The sequence below is a fragment of the Phodopus roborovskii genome, unplaced genomic scaffold (assembly GCF_943737965.1).
Source record: "Phodopus roborovskii unplaced genomic scaffold, PHOROB, whole genome shotgun sequence".
NCBI lineage: Eukaryota > Metazoa > Chordata > Mammalia > Rodentia > Cricetidae > Phodopus > Phodopus roborovskii.
In genome coordinates this window covers 41,312,193-41,336,164 of record NW_026126511.1, presented here as the reverse complement: position 1 = coordinate 41,336,164, position 23,972 = coordinate 41,312,193, and the positions used below count along the sequence as shown (strand labels likewise).

Sequence of the window (23,972 nt, the reverse complement as noted above, 5' to 3'; positions counted from 1 at the left end):
ACAGATTATTTTTCAAGTAACCTATATTTCCCAAACTCACACTAATCTGAGTAATACTTAATACCTAAGATTTACAGGCTCTCCAATAGAAATGCTCAGTTGGTTTACAATCTCAAATCATTATATTTACTGTACAAATACCCCATGGAACTCTAATGATTAAGCAAGTAGGAAAATCAAACTGAACTTTGTATTTACAAAAAGGTCATCAATTAGGCATACAAAAGGACAGCCCCACCCCCACCCCCCCACACACACAAATCAACAAAGCAGGCTGGCCGAAAGATGGATAGCAAGAGGAAGAACCATAAGGCCTTTGATGGGGCTTCTGTGTAGTGTGGGGTGGTCCTGTCCCTGGGGCTGAGAACAGTCAGAGGGATTGACATATGTAAATGATAAATCTAGTCTCTCCGAGGACAGGGACATTCTAAACAAAACCTGAACTTCACTTATACTCTGTCTTTTACTTTTATGGTGTCATCTTCCCTAATAACCTTTATAAATACTATCTTACCCTCTTTTCAACTTTCTGGGAAAAAAATAAGCACTTCTGGAAGGCTTTATTCTTTCTAATACAAAACCTTACTTGCTTTAAATAACTTTTTGAAAAATACCTCATCTTCAGATCTTTTCTCCCAGCAACTTTAGATTGCAGTGTCCCATAAACCAGTTTTGAATCATCTGAATTTTTATTTCTTTTATTTATTTATTTTAAAGAGAAATTACCCCCTTCTAAGAAAATAAAGTATCAGATCTGATTAAAAAGAAAAAAAAAAATGCCCAGGATGTTTAGAATTTAAATCAGTGATGGGAATGTCACCACTGTCAGGCTACCAGGACACAGGTTCCAGAAAATCCAGATGGATCCCAGCCTTTCCCCAGGGTGATGGGAAAGTGAATGAAGAGAAAAAAGAATGTTAAAGAAAACGGGCTTTAAGAAGAAAAATACTAAATCACAGCAAACGAGGGGAAATGAAGAGAAAGGGATAGGAAAAGAGGAAGAGGAAAAAGACGAGAGAAGATGGAAGAGGGAAAACATTAAATGGAGAAAAGGAGGGAGAACAGAAAAGGGATGGAGGAAGGGGGAAGGGAGAATAAGGATGGACAGAGTGGTTACTAGAAAGCAAGCAGAGGCAACACAGACTTCTGCAGTACACTATGGATGTCTATACAGATAACATCAATAACACACTCTCCCCAGAGGGAGCCCAGCAAATGCATGCAGCTGTAGTGCTCTGGGCCTGGCTAGCTACCAAGGAACATCACAGCTCCAAAATACATGAAGTTATTCTGAACGTTATCTGGTAAGAGATAAATTTACTTATTTAATGTGTGCAAGTTTTATGCCTACATGTGTGCTTGATTGCCATGTGTGTGTCTGTTGCCTGTGAAGGTCAGAAGAGAGTGTTGGATCCCCTGGAATTGAATATGGATGATAGTTGTGAGCCACCACATGGATGCTGGAAACTGAACCCAGGTCCTCTGTAAGAACAACCAATCATCTTAACCCCAAAGCCACCCCTTCAGCCTCCTTTCTCTAAATATTACTTTAATGTAAATCATAGGCACTAACTCTATATGCCAGTGTTTCTCTTTATTGTTTCTCTTTATAACCATTTGATCAAGCAACTATTTTTATCATTACCCATCTTCCAGACAGAAAACGAGGCAGAGGGAACTTAAGCCTGCCCACATAGCAGAGCCCGAATTAAAAACACTAACAGTTTCATTTCTCAGCATACACATCACATGAACACTGCAATGCTATTTGGTGTTGGTGACTGGTCTGATATATCAGGTCTTGCCTCTAAAGGGTTTTATTTTTATTTCCTTGAGAAACATGAGTGAAAGCAGGAACACAATTCTAAATTCAAGTAAACATTACTTATTAGTTTACTAAATAACACTTGTGAGAGCCTCTTTAAACCTCTATTCAGAAAGGCTTCATTCAAAACACAGTTTTCTGCTCTCTGGAGAAATGGGAAGTTGTATACTAATGTTCCATTTTATTCATTAACTAATTTACATAAATCAGGAACTAGCTTTCCAAATTCTAAGAACTGGTTTAGATATTATTTATAAAATGTGAGACTTGGTTGAAAAACAAAGACTTTGTTAAAAATTGTATTTGTTTTCTTAATAAAGGAAATTCTCCCTTGCTGAACACCAAGTGCTAAAGCTTAGACCTCGGGCACTTTACCCACTGCAAAGCTGAATCTTGTATCAAGTCATTAACACTAGACAGGGACTGAGGAAGAGAATGCAGAAATAAAACAAAGCAGACAGGCATCCTCAAATGCAGAGCTGTTTTTTACTCAAAACAATTAAATAGGTGGTTTTGTTTCTACTTACCTATTAGAATAGTAATTTCTACCTGAAGACACTGACAGCTGCGGGACACACAGCTGCTACAGGGTGTCCCTCCTTTTACTAGAAATAAGACTATAACTACATAAAATACCACAGTTACAAGTCGAAGGGCACTGCACTATGTTCTGTTTGTTGTTTATTTATTCTGAGACAGGGTCTTCTTATTAGCCCAGGCTTGCCTCAAACTCACCATCCTCCTGCCTTAGCCTCCAGAATGCTAGCATTATAGGCATTCATCTCCATCCTCAAGTTCACATTTTACTTGGATAGCTGCTAAAATAATTCATCATTTAGTTGTAAAAAAAAAAAAAAAAAAAAAAAGTAGGAAACAAACTCCTTTATGATGTGACCATTTAATTACTTAAGTAAATTTTCTAATTAGGAGGCAGAAATGCCACATGGTTAGATTTTTAAAAGGCAATTTACCAGTACAATACACATTATCTAACATACTGGGGGGATATATTCAACACTGAGCACAAACCTGCCACACCCCCAATTCATAAACAGTAAACACAGTATATTCAGATCCAAATGTTAACAGCACCATATTGTTTGTCCTGTGTCCACAGTAACAAAACTCTTTATTGTAAACACAAATGCCTGATTACCTTCTAGGTCCAACAATGCTTTGTAATTCAGGAAGTTCTACAAGATTAACCACAAATTGTCTTAAATTTGTATGCAGCAAAGCAGACTGTGTCCAGGGAATCCAACCTGCTATAAGGGAGTATATAAAATGTACACCCAGCAAAAGAAAGCTTGACCAACTGTGGGTAAGCCTAACAGTTCTTTCAGAATTTACAAGCTGTAGGCAAAAATCTATCCCAAAACACAGAGATTTCATTATTGTTTAGGGTGTTTCTTATTTCACAAACCTGAAAACACAGTACAACTCTATTTGTCATTTGCCTTAAATTTGTGAAATTCCCCACCCCACAATCCAATTCTTAAAAGTACCACCAATAACTTAATGCCTAATTAATTTCACCTACCATAATTGTTTCCTTATTAATCTACATACATATTCAAGACATTTCATTTTTAAAAGAAAAAAGCAAAACTACAAATATGCCCAAGCATTTAAAATTAAATATGCAACGGGCTGCTTACTGCTGGCGTGCACAATGGCTTCCAAATTATCTGATGCCAATTTTCAGGTCAGTCTTAAAAAAAGAAAACCCGGATAAAATCAAGAGGCCAGAATTGGCATTCTGTGAAATATAAAGTCAGTCTAGCTCATATAGTCGACTATTTTCATAACCCATTAACAATTTAGAGTGTTTTTATAGCGAACAGATTTGGCATGTATTAAAAACCACATAACACGGCTTTAGGCAAATATAAAGCTTGCTATGTTTTAAAAATGAAAGCGAATGTTCAAAAACAGCAAATCTTACCACTCATTTTGTTTCTACAGGATACAGGAGCAGCAGCGAAAAAGAAAAGCCAACAAGGAAAAGGCGCAGTACACGTTAGCAGCTTTAATTGGAGAACAGTTTCGGGTTTTTTTTTTTTTTTTTTTTTTTCCCTCAAAGCTGGTAAGAGGAAAAGATCCTTTGACCGAGTCACGTGACAGATATCACATGACCTACAGTGAACCGGGAAAGACCGGCAGAGGAAACAGCAAAACAGCGCCAAGGGTCCTGCTTGGGAGCTACTGAAACCGAACCCACTCAGCTGCTTCCCTGAATGCAAGCCGTTCTGCCTTCCTTAAGAAACAATGTAATCGCTCATCAAAATAAACCTTATGGAGACCTATTCGACGGAAACCACTCCCTATGTTTACCGGTTTATTCACCCACCCTGCTGCTGGTTTTCACCTACAAAGTTTGGAGTAAATTAATTTATTTCAAAGCCTTGATCCAAAATGTGAGTGAATAGTCATCTGCATTTTATGCTAAATCTTTAGGAATTTAAGAATGTTTATGATACACAAAGAATCGCCCACACAATAGGCATGGATGACAAATTCCTTAAAGATGGAATTTATTTCAGGCTTTCCCCCCCCCCCCTTGAAAGCTGATGTGGGTTTCTGCTTTTATTATCGGTTTACTTTCTTTTTTATGATTTTAAAAAATAAGATTTATTCTGAGCACTAAAGAATGATGCTTAGTGGATAGTATTCTTGTTCATATTTACAAAGTAAGACACCCATCCCAAAGTAGATAAGATACCTGGAATGTAACCTATACTTAGTTACAAGCTAGGAAAAAATAAGATTTTTTTTTTTTTTTTGGAAGGTCTTTTCATTACTTACGATGCCCTGTAAATTCAGATTACCAGCTGCTCACAAGCACATACAAGTAATGGCTGGGATCTGTGACATGCAGCACTGTGGGGCAACAGGACTTGGGCATTAAACGATGCTGAATGTTACCATCAGCCCCAGTACTTACTAACATGGCAGTTCACTACTATTCCTTGGCTCTGTCTCCTGTGGAAAGGTTCAGTTGATCAACCTCATAGCACTGTTGGGAGAACTGAGTTCAATAAATCAGGGCATGGGATACACTGGTTGTTGCTGCTCACTCACTCGCTGATAGCTATCCTAAGACAAGTATGATCACAGACTTTCAAAACTAATGATTACACAGCAGAGCGGGAGCATCCTGAGTATCCAGTAGAGGCTTCATTACTAGAGAAGACAAAAGGGAGGGAACTAAGTAACTTGTCAAGAGCACACAAGCAAAGGCAGAGTTACCTCATACGATAATTACAGTTTAAAATGCAGGTCCTGTTTAAAAGCCCAGTGTCTTCCTGAAGTTTTAAAAAAAGTTGAGCAGGACACAGCTGGAACAACAGGTTAGTGTGTTATTACATTTTGTATTTTCAATTTTACCAACACTGTGAGAACTGTTCAGGAGCCTAGTAATAGTAAAGACTGCCCTGTATTCCTGGTGACTACAGAGCTGCTCTGAACTCACTCCCAGAAGTTACATAAAATTGAAACAACTTTTTTATGTGCTCCTTGCAGCCACCCAGACACCACTCTTCATAATTAATCTTTCCTTCTTGTTTGGTTTTTCCAGACAGGGTTTCTCTGTGTATCCCTGACTGTCCTGGAACTCTCTGTAGGCCAGGATGGTCTTGAACTCACAGAGTTCTGCCTGCCTCTGCTGCCCAAGTGCTGGAATTAAAGTTGTGTGCCATCATTGCCCAGATTTGAGTTTATTCTTATCTTCACAGTTTTCTAGCTGAGAAGTAAGCATGCTTAATTAGCTAGCCCTTACAAGGTCCCGGGTCAGATTCTAGTATCATAAAACAAATATAAAAGAAAAAACCATCCTATATCTAACCAATCTAATTTGCTTAGTTTTGAGACTTATAAAATTATAGTATTATTTTCTGTAACTTCATCAGCCAAATGCTGGATACTGTGTAGGCATTTGGGATAGAGCAATAAATTAAAATGGATAAATCTCCTTACAATGGAAGAGATTGCTCAGTGGGTAAAGGTGTTTGCGGTTAGTAGCTGACAACCTGAATCCAGTGCCCAGGACCCACATGGTGGAAGTGTAGAACTGGACTCCTGCAAATTGTCCTCTGACTCCACATGCATACCTTGGCATGTACAACCCACTCCATTTTTAAAATTTTAGGTAATAAATACATGATAAATGAAGCACGTATGCTTGTAAGTATGTATGCCGAAAACATGCCTGAAGGTTGAAAATAATATGATATAAGAAAGAAATAAAGCAGGGTGGCTGGGTACAGAGAGGTGCAGTGTGGCAGGGCTAGATAAGAATTGAAATTCAAAATAATGCTCAGTCTCAATTTCACTGACAAGGTAACTTTTGAACAAAGATTTAAGGGTGGGAAGAAATCACATGGGTTTTTGAGGAAAGACCATTTTCATAGAGCAACCAGTACAAAGTCCCAAAGGAGGGCCATGACAGACATGCTCAGCTGCAAGAATACTAGAGTTACCGGAAGAGTGTGGCCAGGGAGGTGGAGGGGAGATGGGAAAATAAGAGTTCTTTGGGTCATTTAGCACACTGTCAGATCTTTGGTTTTACTGTGAGTGAAACATGTAGACACTACTGGATTTAAGACATTATATGAATTCTGTCGTTAAAGGTTCATCTAACCCACATACACTGGTTGTGGGACTATGATATGATACTTGAGAAAAGGAAAGTTAAGCATTTTTATGTAGCCCATGATCCAGAATGGAAGGCAGCAAAGGACTGGATCTAGAGTATCTACAGCAGACATTTGCATGAGCATCAAAGTAGATGAAATGAGCCTGGGCACAGTGAGATGCCCAGATTTGGATATGCTACATTTAAGATGTTTAGCAGGCATCAGGACATAAGCCTCATGTAAGAGATCTTTGGCTTAGCTATTCTGGGATTCAAAAATATACTTAGTCTAAGAGATAAATTTCATTGTCTCTAATAAACGGGCATTTAATCCACAAGACTTGCTAACATCACCAAAGGAGAAGTGGATATAGAGTAGACTCTAAAGGGGAGAGAGATTTCTATAGATCTGTTGGCCCACATCTTTCTTACTGTACCCAGAAAGAGAAATGCTGGATTTAGGATTATGTAATTGTTATTTTTTTTGAAGGGCAGTGCAAAATCCTTTCCCTGATGTATTAATTTACATTCCTTTCAGCAAACATTGCATAAGAGGCTCTATCAATTCAGTCTCACTACTACTTGGAATGTGGATTTTAAATGTGGCCAATATTGTTGTATTCTTATTATATATTACCTAGTCTGTTTTTCACCTGTGGGTCACTTCTAAGAAATAAGTGTCACTATTGTACCAGTGGGGATATTTTGCTGGGCCAATCATTGTGGTTCTCAGGATTTACGGCTGGATAGGGCTGTTGACTTCTTTTCCCTTTCATCAACTTGCACGTCAACTCGCACAGCTCCGTCTGATACTAACAGAGCTGATCCTCTGGGAGGCAGCTCCCAGGTGAGTACCAACTGGAGTTCTCCAAGTCCTGTGATCGAAGTATGTGGTATCTTTAACAATAGACCTTCATGGTCTGAGAGGTAACCATGACAATGGCAATAGCCTCTATTGTTTCCCAGGGTCTCAAAGATACCTCCTCTCCTGTCCATCTCAACAACCCCAAGGGACATATCCCTTGCCTGGAATATCTTGTAAAAGAAAAATAGAAATTCTATGACTCCTGGAAGGAATATTACCATACCATGTGGGACAACTCTCTTTGAATTATATGTGTGTTGTGCTCCTGCACAGACATACACACATACATTTCTCAATGACTTTTTGAAAAATTTTAGTGTTTTTATCCTGCCACCCTCTGTCTCTCCCTATTAGCCTTATTCCTGGTGGAACTCTTTGGGATCTTTAGATATAATAGCTACAAATGGAAATGATTTTCTTTTCCCATTTGTATCCCTTTCATTTCCTCCTCTTATGTGCTGTAGCTGGTGCTTCAAGTACTGTATTGAAAATGTGGGGAGGATGGACAGTTCTAGCTTGTTCATGTTTTTTCAAGTCTTCTTTATTTAGGATGATGTTGTCTGTAGATGTGTCAAGTACAACTTTTATTATGTTGAGGTAGTTCCCTCATGTGTGCTTTTACTTCTGCCTTACAGTGATGTCAGTCACTTCAGTTAACATTTTCTTTCTCTGTAACTTTCCTGTATTTAATACTAAGTTGTAAACTTTAAAGACTTGTTACATTTCGTGATACAGAACAATAGAAATAACTAAGCCTGGTGTATTTGGATTAATTTGGATTGAATAGGGCTGGGTAAAGTCAGAAGAGTAGATATTAACCAGCTGTCAATACACAAGTCTATATTTTAATGCACTATTTCTCATTTATTTGAATTTATGCCAGTGATGGCAGAAATCCAATGCTGGGGACTGACTAATCAACTACTTATTAAGCAAGTAAACACACAGAAAGGAAAGCACACAGAACCAAGTCTATTCCATGCTATCAGTCATGGAAAGGATAGTCAAAGATGGAGGAATTTAACTTCAGAATTAAGAAGACATTTTTATGGGTACTGGAGAGATGGCTCAGTTAAGAGCACTAGCTGCTCTTCTGGAAGTCCTGGGTTCAATTCCCAGCAAACACATGGCAGTTTTCAACTGTCTGTAGCTCTAGTCTCATGGGATCTGATTGCCTTTTCTGATGTTCCTACATACATGTAAACAAAACACTCATAATATAAAATAAATAAATCTTCACTTTAAAAAGACCTTTCAGTAAACCAAGCTTAATGAAAAGTCACTGTATCATCCTTATTTTTTCCATCTTTTACACCTAAAACTTTTCTTCAAACTTGTGAACCAGTACTGGGGAAAACCTCTTAAAGGTACAAGAGACAAGCCTCTCTCTAAATTGGCTGACCTCCAGTGAAGAGAGAATGAGCGCAAAGCCCAGATAACTGTCACTATCCTATCATTAGGGTTACATCTGAAAGTGAAATGGAAGTAAAACAAATCATCAAAATTACGTCATTGTGTGTAGCAGTACGCATCTTTAGTACCAGCATTTAGGGGGCAGAGGCAGGTGGAACTCTCTGAATTCAAAGCCAGCCTGTTGATCCACACAGTGTGAGTTCTAGGATAGCCAGGGCTACATAGTGAGACCCTGTCTCAAAAACTAAATAAATAAATATAAATTCAAAACCATCAATAACCAAAATATATGCAATTTTAGTTACTGGTTAATTTTTACATTATTAAGGCACACAAAAAGGAATTACATTAAAAACACATTTTAAACTAAAACAAGACAGGACAACGAAGGTAGCATATGCCTGTAATGCCAACACCTGAAACTGAGATAGGACACAAGTTTAAGACTAAGGTAGCCTATGGAAGGAAACCTTATTTAAAAAAAACAAAAAAAAACCAAAAAACAAACAAAAAAAAAAAAAAAAAAAAAAGCAAGCATTATACACCACAGCCAATCTATGGCATCAGCCTAGGTGTCAATCAACAGGACAGGGAAGTACTACATATATTGGAGCTTTATTTAGCAAGACTGAAATATGGCCATTCGTTGGGAAACTGCTGCAAGTAGAGGTCACTGTATTAAGCATAATAAGCCAGACTCAGAACAACAGATAATGCTTCTTTTCTATCATTTGTGTATCCTGGATTTTACACAGATACAGAAAACGTGTGCAGGTATATACTTTTTTACCTTAAGTTGCTTTTTTTAAGATTATTTTATTGCAGCAATAGAATACACACACATACACACACACACACACAGATGGGGGGAGGGAGGGAGGGATGGAGGGAGAGAACAGGAGGTTGGAGGAAGCTGATGGGAAGGGCAGAAGGACAAAGTAATAGGGTGAATATAGTTTTGAAAACCCAACACTATGACACTCATCCATTCCTGGTGGGACTGCACTTTGGAAAGCAGGTCTTTAGGAAGCTGGGAAAGATCTACCTCAAGATTCTGCTGTATCACTCTTGGGCAGATGCTCAAAAAACTACATCCTACTACAGAAACACTTGCTCACCCACATTCTACTGAATGATCTGCTCTACTCCAACTAGCTAGAAACAGCCTACATGCCACTCACCACAAGAGTAATGAAAAATGTACATTTACACAGCAGACTATTACTCATGTTAATTTTTTTTAAAAAAGGAATCATGAAAGTTTCAGGTAGAAAAAATAATCTTTAGTGAGGTAAACCAAACCCCAAAAGACAAAATATGTATGGTTGTGGATGTCAGATGTTCGTTCTCCATAAGCAGGCTAGAATCCATATAACCACAGAGACTAGGTATAGAGTAAGGGATGGGAGAGGGGAAAGATCTCCCTAGGAAGGGGAAATTAAATAGGTAACTACAGATGGGCGAAGGTGGGGAGCTGGAATGGGAGAATAAAACAGGGAGGGGAAAGGAAAAAATGGAGTAAGGGAGGGAATATGGGGAGAGTTTTAGAGAGGAGACAAAGCCCCAACTAGATATCTCTTACCATCAAATGAAATCTCTGGGACCAGGAATGGGTAATATCTAATTGAGTTGCTGATCAAAGAAGCCCCACAGAAACCCCCAAACAACCAAGGTTATTTATTGTCAAGGCTATTGGTGATTTTCCAGAAACATACAGCAAGGCCCTATTGCTGAAGATAACACCTACATAACTCACCGTACACGATGAAGTCAAGTCAGTGCCTACATAGAGACTTCACTTCTACCAACTAATACTCATGATACTGGAAGGACTTTGCACACTACCAGAGGAGAACAGCAAACAACCTCGCTAGAAACCATATGGTTTACAATGGTGACCTGCCTACAATAGTGGCACAAAAGTTGTGAGAGCAACCAACCAATATTTGATTGGGTTTAAGGCTCATTCCATAAGCTGGAAACCATGCCCAACACTGCCACAGTGGCTAAGAGCCTAAAACTAGATAGTGAAGGCAGGGTTTTAAATGAGTTCATCAGACACAAGATAAATGATAAATAGGTGTTTATTTGGGAAGAACTTAACACAGAAAAGAATGGCTCCAGAAGATGAAGTCTCTGTTCTTCCAATGCTCTCCACAACACAAGAGAGCAAGAGCCAGCAGCCTCTACCTTATCAATGGATCATGTTTGCACCTGAAACCACACCCAAAGGGTGTGGCCACTAGTACAAGTTTACTGGCAAGGCCAGATGCTACTATAATTCCCCTTTTTGTCTACAGAAGGAGATTTAAAACCTGACGCAAAATCTATATACAATGATAACAAATATCAAATATATTCCAGGAAAAGGAAGACCTACAACCAGCAAGAGCAACATTGAGCAATAGATGCATTCTACAAGATAGGCCATGGTCCTAGGGGAAAACCAAGCTACTGTTTTGGTAAAGGAATGCAGCAATAAAATGACTTCTAAGGACACTCTACTGTGTCTTACTCAGCCACCATCAGAGACGTTTCCTCCTGAAGTAGACTGGAATAAATACAGAGATCTACAACTGGACACTGTGTAGAGTTAGTGACCTTGAAACATTCAGTCCTAAATAGTTTGTCTCCAAATCCCTTTCCTCAGGGCTCAGAGAACTCTGCACAAGAGGAGACAAAAGGATTATAAGAATGGGGATGGAGAGCACCAAGAAAACAAGGCCTTCTAGACACAACCCACAGAGACTAAGGCAGCAAGCACAGGGCCAGCATAAGTCTAAGTTACATGGGATCCCAGTGCTGAGAGGGGAAGCAGACACAAGCCCCTATCCCTAATCCAGGAACTATCTACAACTGATCCCTACTCTCAAAGGAAAAATTAAGTTTTCTGCATGGAATGTCACTGGGTATATCAACCACACTAAAGCAAAGGCCCCATGACTGGCAATAGATGACCAACACAAAACAAGCTTAATGATATTTTATATCTCACAATGTTTTGTCTGGACATTCTTTTCTTCTTTTTTTTAACCTCACAGATCCCCTACTTCCATATTATGGTTTTCAATTTTGTTTTAATGGGTTTTCTCTCTGAATGTCTACATCTGTATGTTCTCTTGTACTTTTACTTTGGCTCTTTCTTCTGTTTGTTTTGCCCTTTTCTTGTTTGTTTTCATTTTATATTTGTTATTGTTGTTGTTATTATTATTATTTACTATCATTATATACCCATTTGTATTCTAATGGGAGAGAATTAAGGGTGTGGATTGTGTGAGTAAGGAATTTGGAAGGATCTGGAAGGAGTTGGAAGAAGGGAAACATAGTATTTCATTGATCAGAATATATTGTATGAAAAGAATCTATTTGCAACAAAACAGAGAAAACCCAGCACTCTTTATAATGGACACATGGCCTTCAAAATATATGAGTATACCAAACAACATTTAAAGGACTCCTGTACTGTATTTGCAGAGTAAAGAGTAATATAAAATGAAACTGTTACTTCTTGCACATACACCTGCTGTGTAGTAGATATTTCTTCTGAAGCGAAACCCTCTTGTATAAAGGAAGAAGTCTGAGGAAGCTAACAAAACTACGCAAGACTCAAAGAAATGCAGAAAGTGACAAGTGTCCCTAGCCGCCTCATCAGAGTCATATAAGCAAGTGAGTAATTATCAGGGAAGAGGAGGCTCCCTGAGGGACTACATACAATTTGTGCTGGGACCTCTGGGAATGTAGGTTCCATGAACAATAGCTGCATGGCCATGAGATGAGTATGTTGTATAATTTTCTCCCTTACAACCATGTCTATTGGCGGTAGAGTATCTTCTCAGTCTGGCAGCCATTGTGACCCATGGAAAGAGAACCATTTATCTGGCCAGGAAAGTGTCAGAATCAGGCAGATACAGCAGGGCTAAAACATGGTCCTGTTCTCCCTTGGACCTGAGTCTAGACAAGTATTGAAAGCTCACCTCAGTCTGCTGAGGTGAAGAGATTTGCAGTGACCCTGTAGCAGTGTCAGCATCTCAGTATGAGGAGGCCAGAAGGCTGACTGACAGAAAATGACTGGATTAAGAAGGGCTAGATGGCATGTCTCCCTTTCATGACTGAGATAGTAAATCTCAGCTGTCAACACTTGATGAGATCTGGGATTACATGGGTGACCGGCCATGGGGCATTCCTAGATTAAGTGAATTGAGCTGAGAGAACCTGTCTCCTGGGTGATGGTCCTGGACCATGTAAACTGAACAAAATGAGCTGACCACAAGCATCCATGGCCCTTTGTTTCTTGACTGTGGATACGAAGCATTCAGCTACCTCAAGCCCCTGGTGCTGTGCTCTGTGGTCTCAAAGAAAATGGCCACCAAAGGAAGTGGCACAATTAGGAGGTGTGTTAGAGGAAGTGTGTCACTATGGGGGTGGGCTTTGAGGTCTCTTTTGCTCAAGCCTCCCTCAGTGTGACAGTCAGTCAACTTCCTGTTTCCTGAAAGATGTAGGACTCTCAGCTCCAGCACCTTGTCTGCATGCACACCCCCATGCTCCCCACCATGATGGTAACGGACTAAACCTCTGAACTGTAAGCAAGCCATCCCAATTACATGTTTTCCTTATAAGAGTTGCTGTGGTCATGGTGTCTCTTCACAGTAACAAAACCCCTAACTAGACAGACAGTAACCTTCAATTATGAGTAAAATAACCTTGTTCTTCCTTGAATTCCTTTTGTAACAGTATTTGCTTACAGCAACAGAAAGAGAAACTAAGATAATATAATGCCTTTGTACACACATTACTCTTTTATGAAAACACTTGATACAAGTGGTGGATCTTTTCATGCTTTAGTGAATTTTATTAACATTTCTTTTGGATACTCCCTTAGTATCCACTGGAACTAGCCTACAGCAAACTGCAATGGGCCTTCAGAGATCCTCCCCTCCCTCTGTGAGAAAGGTTTCATTATGTTGTGCTAACCTTTGAGTCTCTAACAGAGCTGAAAAGGCATCTGGAAAAACAGAAAACAGCAATTAAACAGTTTAAACATACACAGCACCCTACACTAGGCAGAGAAAGGGCATTCCCAGAAGCCATAAGGTTAATGAATATTTCTTGGTGCCAGAGGTGAGCTCCTCCCTATGAGCTGTTGGCCAGAGAGACTTCTGAGACCAATAAACTAGGACTGACTACTGCCACAGGTCGAGGCTAAACACCAGAACTAGATGGTAAGACTCTGCTGCCGATGACACCACATGCCATGGCCTGCACAGGAAATCAGGCTTGGACAGAGCTGACTGGCTTTCTTAGTGCTCAAGGCATGGCACAGTCTGTTCAGTGAAATTACAAGTGACAGTCCTGCCTGTTATGAAACTCCTCATGCTGCACACATAAATGCGTCTGGCAAAATGTACCCATTAGTATAATAGTGGCAGGACAACAGTTATGAGTGCAACTGTTTTCCTTTTATTTAAGGACTGCACCACGGCACTGAACCCATATATGGTACTCTTAGCCAGGGCAAAGTCTATGACTAGGCAAGTCATAGGTCCTGGTACAGAAGAAACTGCTACTGTTCTGTTAAATGGATGTTAGGTACTGGTCAAATTGCCTTCTAAATGTTTAAGCCTACAGCTGTCAACCACAGTTGTTCATGGAGACAAACCTCTTTTTTTTTCCAGTGGGTTTATTGCAGAGACAACCAGTCAAGCTCATAAAAATTATGACTGTTGCTGTAGCACCATGGTCCAGGCTCAGCCAAACACAGAGAAAATGATGAGGCATTTACATCACTCCCAACAAGGCTCAGGGAACATCATCAAAGAGGAATGGAAAAGTTAAGTGCTAAAAAAAAGGGGGTAAAGTATTGCTTGCTTATTTCATCCTATGTGAAACACTTCTTCCTGGAAAGAGACAGGAGGCCCCTCCCCAAGCTTATGACAGCAGTGAAGAGGGCAGCAGAGGGCGCAGTCTACAGTGGAGACAGTAGGTGCAGGAGCTCCTGTTCCTAGGACACAGCTTACATGAGTTACTGGCCACTCTAGGCTATGCTTTTTGGTGACATAGCTGTGTGCTTGAGTCACCTCTGCTTCTATAGGCCCAAAAAAGCCAGAACTGGGAGGAATCATTTCTTTACTCTGTTACCAGTGTCCCACGTGGAGTAAACAAATACATGTTCCCATATCTGGGGGTGTGGGATCATACTTTATTAACTATTCATTTAATTCCTTCGTATTGAATCACAAATTCTTTCTCTATTTTCACATAAACCTGCTGATGGATGCTGCATCATACATTGATAAACACGTTGCTAGTATCTTTAACAGGCTCTTAAAAAAAAAAAGTTTTGTTATGTTCGTATTATGAAAACCATTTCTGAGGTACTGTCTAATGAGCTTGGAATAAATCTTGCTTTCTGGAGAAATTTCTATTTCCATTTTATCTTAGCACAATCACCATAGGTACCATGATATCTTCAGAAATTTTTACAAACAAATTTCACTGAATTTCCCTCAGTTATAATTCCTGTGAATGTTTTACTAATTTAAACCTTATTTTCTTAGTTCACTGGTGCTATAAAATGATTAAAAAAGAAAAACCATTGCCAAATGATAAAGTTATACAGAGTTAAGCAATAAATAAAAACATTCTTACTTTATTTTATTGCCTGCATGTAATTAACAGTTGCCTAACACATTTCCCAAACTTCCTCCAACTGGTGCCCTGGGGACATCAAGTGGCTAGCAGAGGCTACAGCATTAGACTGTCTCACTATCACCATCAGGAATGAACTTACTTCTTAGCCTTTTAAGTCTAAGTGCTTTAGTTTGAATGTGTTCCCCGAATTTATGTTAAAAACAAAGTATGCGTATGTAGATAAAGTCAGGAGGTGGGCCTGTAGGAGGTAATTGAGTGAGGTCAGCAGGGTTAGGGAGTTACTTTATAGAAAAATGAGAGAAAGTCATGCCTTTTACCTTTATATGTGATGCCCTCTCCCACCTTCTGATACAGCAAGAGGCTTTCATCAGATGTAGACTAACAATTAAATATGCTTCTTCACATATTCCTCAGTCTAGCACAGTATGTTAGTAACACAATACAGACTAATGTCATCAAGTATAATTGATGTCTTTGACTTCCTGTTTAAGATTTAAAAAAAAAGAAAAAAAACTCTAGAGATGGAGAACTATTTGCGAATGGAAATGTAAGAAACTGGAACTGCAAATGTTGGTCATTCACATTATACTGCTAAAAATAATCAATCTGAAACAAATGTCAAGCCAATTAGATAGCAAAATGGCACAAACCTGGAATGTCTAGACAAACTGAGGTACAGGAATACCTAATAGGAAATACCTACTTATTAAGATTATAGAACACCTGGCAACACTCATTCACATGAAATGGGCAATTAGCAATGCTGACGGCCTAGGAATTTCACAAGCTGGTAATTATAACAGGAAGAGATGAAGCAGGAAGTTATAAAAGAGAATAAAAAGATCAAGGTTATTACTTATACCACCATTTTTAAAGGCTTTTCTCTTCCTTGGAAACCAAACCATTTTAAAGTTTAGATAATATAAAAAACATAAATTAGTGGCCTATGAATGATTCAGATTTATGGATAATTCCATTTATCTATGTAGAAGTAATTGAAAATGTCTATAATTAGATTTTATATGTACCTAGATATAACTGCAGTATTTAAATGGAATAAATATGAAAGATTAACCATAAATAACTCCTGAGCTTGACATGATCAGAGGCTGACCCTCAGCAGAGTTAACCTTGACCTATAGTCATGGCAACAAAATAAGCAAACAAATACAGGGACAGCTGGGTCTCTGGCAGTGGTATAGTATATGGAAGTTGTTAATATATCCCTAGAAGGTGGAGAGGGAAGGTCAGCAGATCGCACTCCTACCCGGAAGTAGTCCTGGGAGGGAGGTTGAGGGAACTCTAGAATGGATGGGATGTGAAAGTCCACCTTCATCAAGCAGCTTCCTTGAGCCCACCACCTGGGAGGGGACTTCTCAGTGAGGTCACTTTTGGTAAATTACCCTGCTCCAGGTAGGTTACACCTGAGCCATGATACTTAGGTAAGTCAAACAAACACACTGGTTTCCAAAGCTGCAGTAGAATGAAACTGTCTTTTTGATCTATGATTAGTGCCCTACCTAGGGTAATAGGCATTCAACTCTCCTCAGGAAATTTAATACAACAAATCTAATTAGACTCTACCTTTAGCACTAAGTTCAACTATATATACATAGAAAACTTGAATCAAGCTATGTGTTTACCAAGCGACTGTCTCTAAACAAGAAGGTATTTCTAGTATTCCTGTCAAAACTCTGCAGACACTGGACTACCAATACAAGCATGAAGTAGGCTGTGAGCATACAACTTTAATATCAGTCTATTGTGAACAAGGATGAATCATTTTAAGGGCACTTGAGATTTATTGCAGTATATTAGGTTAACTGTGTCTCAAGAACTCAACACCCACACACTGACATCACACAGAAGTGATATGGATCCTGTGACGTAAATCCTGTCAGGATCAAACATTAAGGCCACAGAGGTTTGCAAAGAAAAGAGTACAAGTGGCAGGGCAGACTGGTCATCTGCCACTTGACTGTCCCAGATCAGTGCTGCAGTAATGCACATGACTGCTACGTTAAGCTTTTCTGTTGCACATTTCCCATGGAATGAACTCCATATTAAGTTTCCTTGAGCTTCTATGCTTTAAGGTCTGGATATTTCAAAACATGTCAAGGGATTATCAGTCCAATGAGCTACATGAAAAATGGCTCTGCAGCCTGGCCATTTAGACAAGTCTTATGCAGATTATGCCACTAGTTATTGAGCATTTTATGTGATGGGCTCTGCTTAAGAAATCCCATTTAGATTCAGATTTTTAACATGACACCACAACCTTATAATTTACTACAATCTCAGGGTCTTCTTCCCACTCTCAATTTTTATTTCCTGCAATGTTTTCAGTTTTATTATTATTTTGAGATATAAATTTTTGTTTTGGTTACTGCAGGATTAGAGAAGATGACTTATTATGTGTGAGTGGTCACATTGTAAAGTTTAAAATAGCTTCTCAAATGAAATGCATGCTCAAAGAACTGAAATGTCTTCTGATCAGGAATGCAAACTCCTAGAAGCTTGACACCAAGTGTTTGCATCCTGGGAAAGCAAGGAGTCATGTTCACCCCAACATTATCTTTCTTCTGCTTATGTTCTCCTCAAACACCATCACCTCTCAGGAGGATGAGCAGATCAGGAGATGTACGCTTTAGGTATCTGGTAACCTCGTGCTTTATCATCACCAATCTGACACAGACTGACTTGAAAAGCCAGGATCATGTCCCACACCTGTAGCTAACGGTTTTGGTGGTGCTTCTTTGGCTTGTATCATTTCTTATTGGGATATTACAGAGCAGAAGGTGTGGCATGCACAAAGCTGCGAGTTAAAAGGTGTTGGTGAGATGGCAGGCCTCCATAAGCACACTCATGCATTGCATACAGTCAAATCACTCATATACATAGAAAAAGAAAAAAAAAGAAGCTTCCCTTAGTTCTAACTTTGTTGTGTTGTTTTGCTTGTGTGATGATTTTAACAGCTAATGACCTGCGAATAGCATCTGCACACATGACTGCTGTGGTGGCTGTCAGACATGCTGAGAGCAGCACTCTGTTTCCATTCATATCAGCTTTCACGGGGGATGGAGGTTAGAAAGTGTTTGTCCATCATTTTATTTAATTTGGAGCATCTATGTTGTCCCATACACTACCCTACCCATTCCGTTTCTTCAAGATACCAGGACCATAAAATGAAAAAGTGGATTAAAACCTCCCGATGTTTATGGTATACTAAAAACGGAGGAGATTGTACCATGAAAAAAGAAGGGTCAGGGTTTCATGTCCCTTTCACTGCCTCTGGTTCAAATGTCACCAGTCTGGGAAGTCTGGTTTATGTGGATAATTATGATCAAATTGAACACAGAAAGTTAACTGGTCAGAAAACACATTTATAATTTAGTCCACCCTAGGGTTTGCATGCTTACTTTTTCCACATAAATACACATGTATGTGTGTATATGTATGCATGTGTGTATGTATGTGTGTGATCTCCAAAGAAAAAAACTTGTTTTTAGATTAATGTATGTATGGATGTGTTTGCATGTGTAACTATATAAGCCATATGTGTGGCTGCCCATGGAAGCCAGAAAAGGTCATCAAATCAGATCCCCTGGAGCTGGAGCTATAGCTTGTCATGATCCACATAGGTCTGGGAACTGAACCCAGGTCCTCTACAGAGCACAGTGCTCTTTAACTTCCAAGCCATCCCTCCAGGCTTCAGAAATCATCCGTACACTTAAAAACCCTTTCAGAGATAATCTACAAATATTACAGCAATTATGTATTCTTTGAAAACTATGTAGTGCCTGCACCATAACAGCTTTAGAACTCTTTCCCTAGCCATGCATAGCTACTTCGATTTCTATAGTTCTTTAATAGTTCATCTATTGATACCTCTAGCTGTTACAAAAGCACTGCACAAACATCATTTTATAATATTCTAGATAAGCAACCAGATGTAAAACTGCTGGAGGAAACAGAAGTTATGGTTCTGGCATCACCAAATGAACTCCGTGTTTATACTCACAAATATTCTCTTCAACACACACAACTCGGTTACTACCTTCTTGATATTTGCCAATGTGAAAGACAAAAACAGTATTTCAGTGCAATGCGGTCTTTGTTTTCTTTTCAGAGTAAAACAGCTACACATTTAAGAGCTATTTATTTTTCACTGTATTAATAAATGTCTCTACTTTTATATTTTGTTTGTACAGGCATTATAAAGCTAAGAAGGAAGCTCTCTGTGATAAGATACAAACGCTTCTATCTTTCTGTCTGCTACATTTATATTTTCTTGTGGTCTTGGGAAACGGGACCCACAGCCTTGAGCATGACAAGCAAGCACCCCACTTCTGAGCTAACTCCCTAGACTTTTGTTTTTTACCTCTTTTATACTGTAATTTTCCTCCACTGCCTAGAATCACAGGATGAGATAAAGGAGGGCTGCATCTTCCTCTACATATAATCTTTTCTTTTCCCTATCCCCTAGATGTTAAAGTCTTTCATGATCTCACCTTTTCTTCTTACCCTATATTCTTTCTTGATAAGCTCATTTGTATCTGATGGCTTCAAATCACTCACTGATAAATTTGTATTTCTTTTCTGAAGACACTCTGAACCTAAAATGTTCAGAAATGAAATTTGTTATCTCATTCCCCTCCCGCCTTACATTCTTCAACATATAAATGAAAGGCAGTGTCATTGATCTGTCACGTTAACTGCACAAGCTATCAGCTACCCTAGCTTCATGCCACACCATGGAGCGTGCAGTTTCACTCTTATTACTACTGTTTGGCTATATCTCCACTTAAAATCCTTCGGTAATCACCCTCTTCCTTCAGGGTAACAAATGAAACATTAAGTATTTTTAATTGTTTTTTTTCCCCCAGGAGTGCTGAAGTAACCTAGGACCATGTGCATGCTAGAAAAGTACTACACCAATAAACTACAGGTCTTGCCTTGATGTTTAGTGGGGAATTGAACCAAGATTCTATCAACTTTCTAACCTTGGTGGGCACATAGGAAGAAGTCAGAGGACAACCTGTGGAGTTTGTTGTCTCTTCCACCTTTACAATGGGTTCCAAGGACTGAACAAGGTTTCCAGGCTTATGCAGGGACTTTGTCGATGACTCAGTGGATGCTTGCTGTGCCCTGGGTTTAGAGTGCAGCTCTCATGTAAAAAGCTATATAGAGAGCATCTATAATTCCAGTGCTGGGAGGCAGAAACAGGAGGATCCCTGGAGCTCATGAATCAGCCAACATAATTTTAGTAAGAAAGATGATCTCTTTAGACATTATTTTATAAGGTTAAAAAGCACACAAAAAGCATAAAATAAGTCTATAGTAGATATTTTTTTCTTAGCATTCCTTCAAAGAATTGCCTGGCTAAGTGGAGAAAATCTGATGAGGATGGTAATTTTTAAATCTTTAAAATTCTCCTTTCATCAATACAGCCAGGCTCACCCTCAAACTTTTCCAGGTCGAGAAAAATCCTTGTAACTAAAGTCTGTGGCTTTAGGGTTCTCATCTGCCCTTCTCATTGCCAGAATTCTTTAAGCTACTTCTACAAAATATAAAGCACAGCCATTTTTTTTCTTGCCCACTTTGATTTGTAGAAAATGGACAGACTACTGTTATGGACTTATGAGATTGTTATGTTTCTCTTTTTCTTTAGATAGCACTAGTCACTAGTTTTCTCTACACTCAAAATACCATATGGTCCATCATGTTTCTAAGTGTAGGGTCTTAATTTCAAAGGAAGAAAGTTCAAATGTTTGAATAGTCTATTTGAAAAGTTACATTAGATAGCTTGTGACTCACACAATCGAATTTGCCAAAATTATCAAATTATGTAGAAAATAAAAAAAATCTGCAATTTTAGAAGTAGATGCTCAAATTATTTTGTATGCATGTATGTTTATCAAAAACAATGTTTTCTCAGAGTTAATAAAATTAATTCTGTCTATAACTTTAATAATTTACAATCATTATAATCAATTAAACCAAAACTCAAACAGAACTTTTAAATCTTCCATCTTTTAGAGGGGAAGGGCAGAGGACAGGACTCACACTGTCACTTTCCTCTAGAAAGAACATCGTGTCCTCATGCCCCTGGTCTGCTTGATTTGCTCCTAGTATAGTATCCACAGCTCCCTTCCTGCTTTCTCAACCACAGCACTAATTCATGTACACTTTGGGTACATCGGGATGAATTCAATGCTGTTCATCAAAGTCTTTGGATACTAACTACACATACTTAGTAATAATTTACTTAAATGGATTTTTAAAAAGCCACCTCTATGCTATATTTCTAGAGTTACTACTTTACTCTAGTCAGTATTTCATGTAATCTACAACAATAATACAATGCAATATGTATTTAGGGCCCTGGGACACTGAATTATTTTGAGCATGTACTCTTTACTGTGGCTGAATTTAAAGGTGATTTTCTAAATATTTCCAGTTGGAAAAGAAGGCTTTCTAGCTGGCAACTAAAGACAAAAGTATTTTCTGAGTATATCCCATCACAGAGTGTACAAATGGAGAAGGAAAGCCGAGCACCAGTGCAGACGAGGTGTTCATCCCTCTCTGTTTCCTGACTGCAGGCAGGATGTGACCAGTCCAACTCCACTGCTTGGCTTCCCTGCCATGCCAGGCTAAACTAACCTCTGCTTGAAGTTGCTGTTGCCAGCATATTTAATCACGCCAGGGAAAGAAAGATGGTTCTGTACTCACAGATATATTTTCTATTGAAATATTTTTCTTTTAAGATTTATTTTATTATTTTGTGTGTATGAGTGGTTTGTCTGTATATATGTCTGTGTACCTCATGCATGCCTGGTGTCCAAGGAAGAGGTGGAGAGCCTTCATGTGGGTGCTGGGAGTCGAAACTGGGTCCTTACCAAGAACAAGTGTCCTTAACCACTAAGCCAACTTTCCAGTCCCTATTGAAATATTTCTCAAAAGCCATTCAAAATTGTATTGAGTTTCTATACTAGAGCATCTTCTGTTTTTCTAAAGAGCTGAAATCAACAACTGTAACTTAAAAACTCTAGTCACTGATTCATCAGTAAACGCCAACATGACTTGGTTATGTTAACTACAGCCAATCAAAGAGGGTTCTTAATCAAAGAGGGTGAGTATCTTACAAATCCATCCTTTCTCTCCTTTTCCATTCTGTGTGGGATGTGGACAAGGTAGTTTGCCATCTCAGACCATGCAAAATAGCGTAATCTTCTAAGGTGGTAGAGTTACAAGGTCACCTCTATAACAGAAAGAGTCCACCAGAATACTGCCTATCACCAGAATACTGCCTATCATCAGAATACTGCCTATCTCTGGGCCAATCTTTGTGAGAGGGGGGAAAAAAAGTTCATACTATTTGTCTTGGTTTTCTATTGTTATGTCACAATGACCACAAACAGTTGTTTTTAAAAAGACAATAATTAGCTCATAGCTGTGAAATTCAGAATCTAGCCTAGTGTGACTGGTTTCTCTGAAGGTCCCCCAAGGTGAAAACCTAGGTGTTAGATAAGTTGTATTCTCATCTGGGAAATCAATGAGCTCTTCTAAACTATGGCATGAAGGCACTTGGTCTTAGAATTATAAGAAGGCACTTGGTCTTAGAATTATAAGCACGAGGGAGCCACTCCTTCTGTTTATCTATCATTTGAGGGCCAAAGTAAGCTCCTCAGACTCACCCCAAGTCCTTTTCTGGTACACACTTCCATCCTAAAGGCCAGCAGATAAACTTTTGGCCTTGTTGCAAGCCCCCTGCATTGCTTCTGATGTCCTTCTCTCAGAGGACGCTTGTCCTTTCAAAAAGCTCAAATGATTAGGTAAGATTCATTTTGACCTCTTAGAAGTCAACTGTACTCAGAGCATAAACTAATCAGAGAGAAGTGAAATTTATCAAATTCAGTTTTGACAATTATACAGGGTTTATACAACAGGGGACAATGACCATGGGCCATCTTTGAATTCAGTAACATTACTTCAGGTCTCTGCTAATTTGAAAGCTTTTTTTTTTTTTTTTTTAAGAAATTAACTTTGTAATTGTTGCACATATACATATATAAAATTTGTATTTTAACAACTTCAGTTGTTCAGTATTAAATGCATTTACATTGGTATGTAGGCACCACCTCTACCCATCATTAGAACTAAAATTATGTGCTCACTGAATAACAACTCCCTATTCTCCCTTCCTTAGGCCAGGCCACGATAACTGCCATTGCACATTATATCTATGACTATGACTACTCTTAGTAACTCAAATAAGTTGAAACATTCGGTATTTGTTCTTTTGTGTCTGGTTTTATTTAACTGCTATATACCTTTTGAATCTGAATGTTAATATATATCAATGGCTGAGGTTTACCATCATGATAGGGGAAAACAGAAAAAAAAAGGGATAAATACAGTCAATTCAGCATGCCTGTATTTTGCTTTTAAATATAAATATTGCAGTGTTACCTACCCTAACTCAGTTGAATACAAAATCGTTTCTTTTGAAAATTAACACTCAAATAGCTTTTGGGGACAATGAAGATTATTTCAGAATGTACTCCAGGTGAGTCACAGTCACTCAG

General features: G+C 38.8%; 1 protein-coding gene across 5 annotated transcripts in view; it reads right to left on the bottom strand.

The window, feature by feature from the left end:
• Positions 1 to 23,972, bottom strand: part of Fndc3a (fibronectin type III domain containing 3A) — a 136,070-nt gene that overhangs the window by 49,960 nt on the left and 62,138 nt on the right. The window contains exon 1 of one of the 5 annotated variants that reach the window (XM_051195404.1): positions 3,771 to 3,888. The exons of the other annotated variants lie outside the window; for them this stretch is intronic. Coding sequence (XP_051051361.1) covers positions 3,771 to 3,777 — 7 coding nt within the window. The 5' untranslated portion in view covers positions 3,778 to 3,888. Of the gene's footprint in view, positions 1 to 3,770; positions 3,889 to 23,972 lie in introns of those variants that run through there. 5 annotated transcript variants of the gene reach the window in all.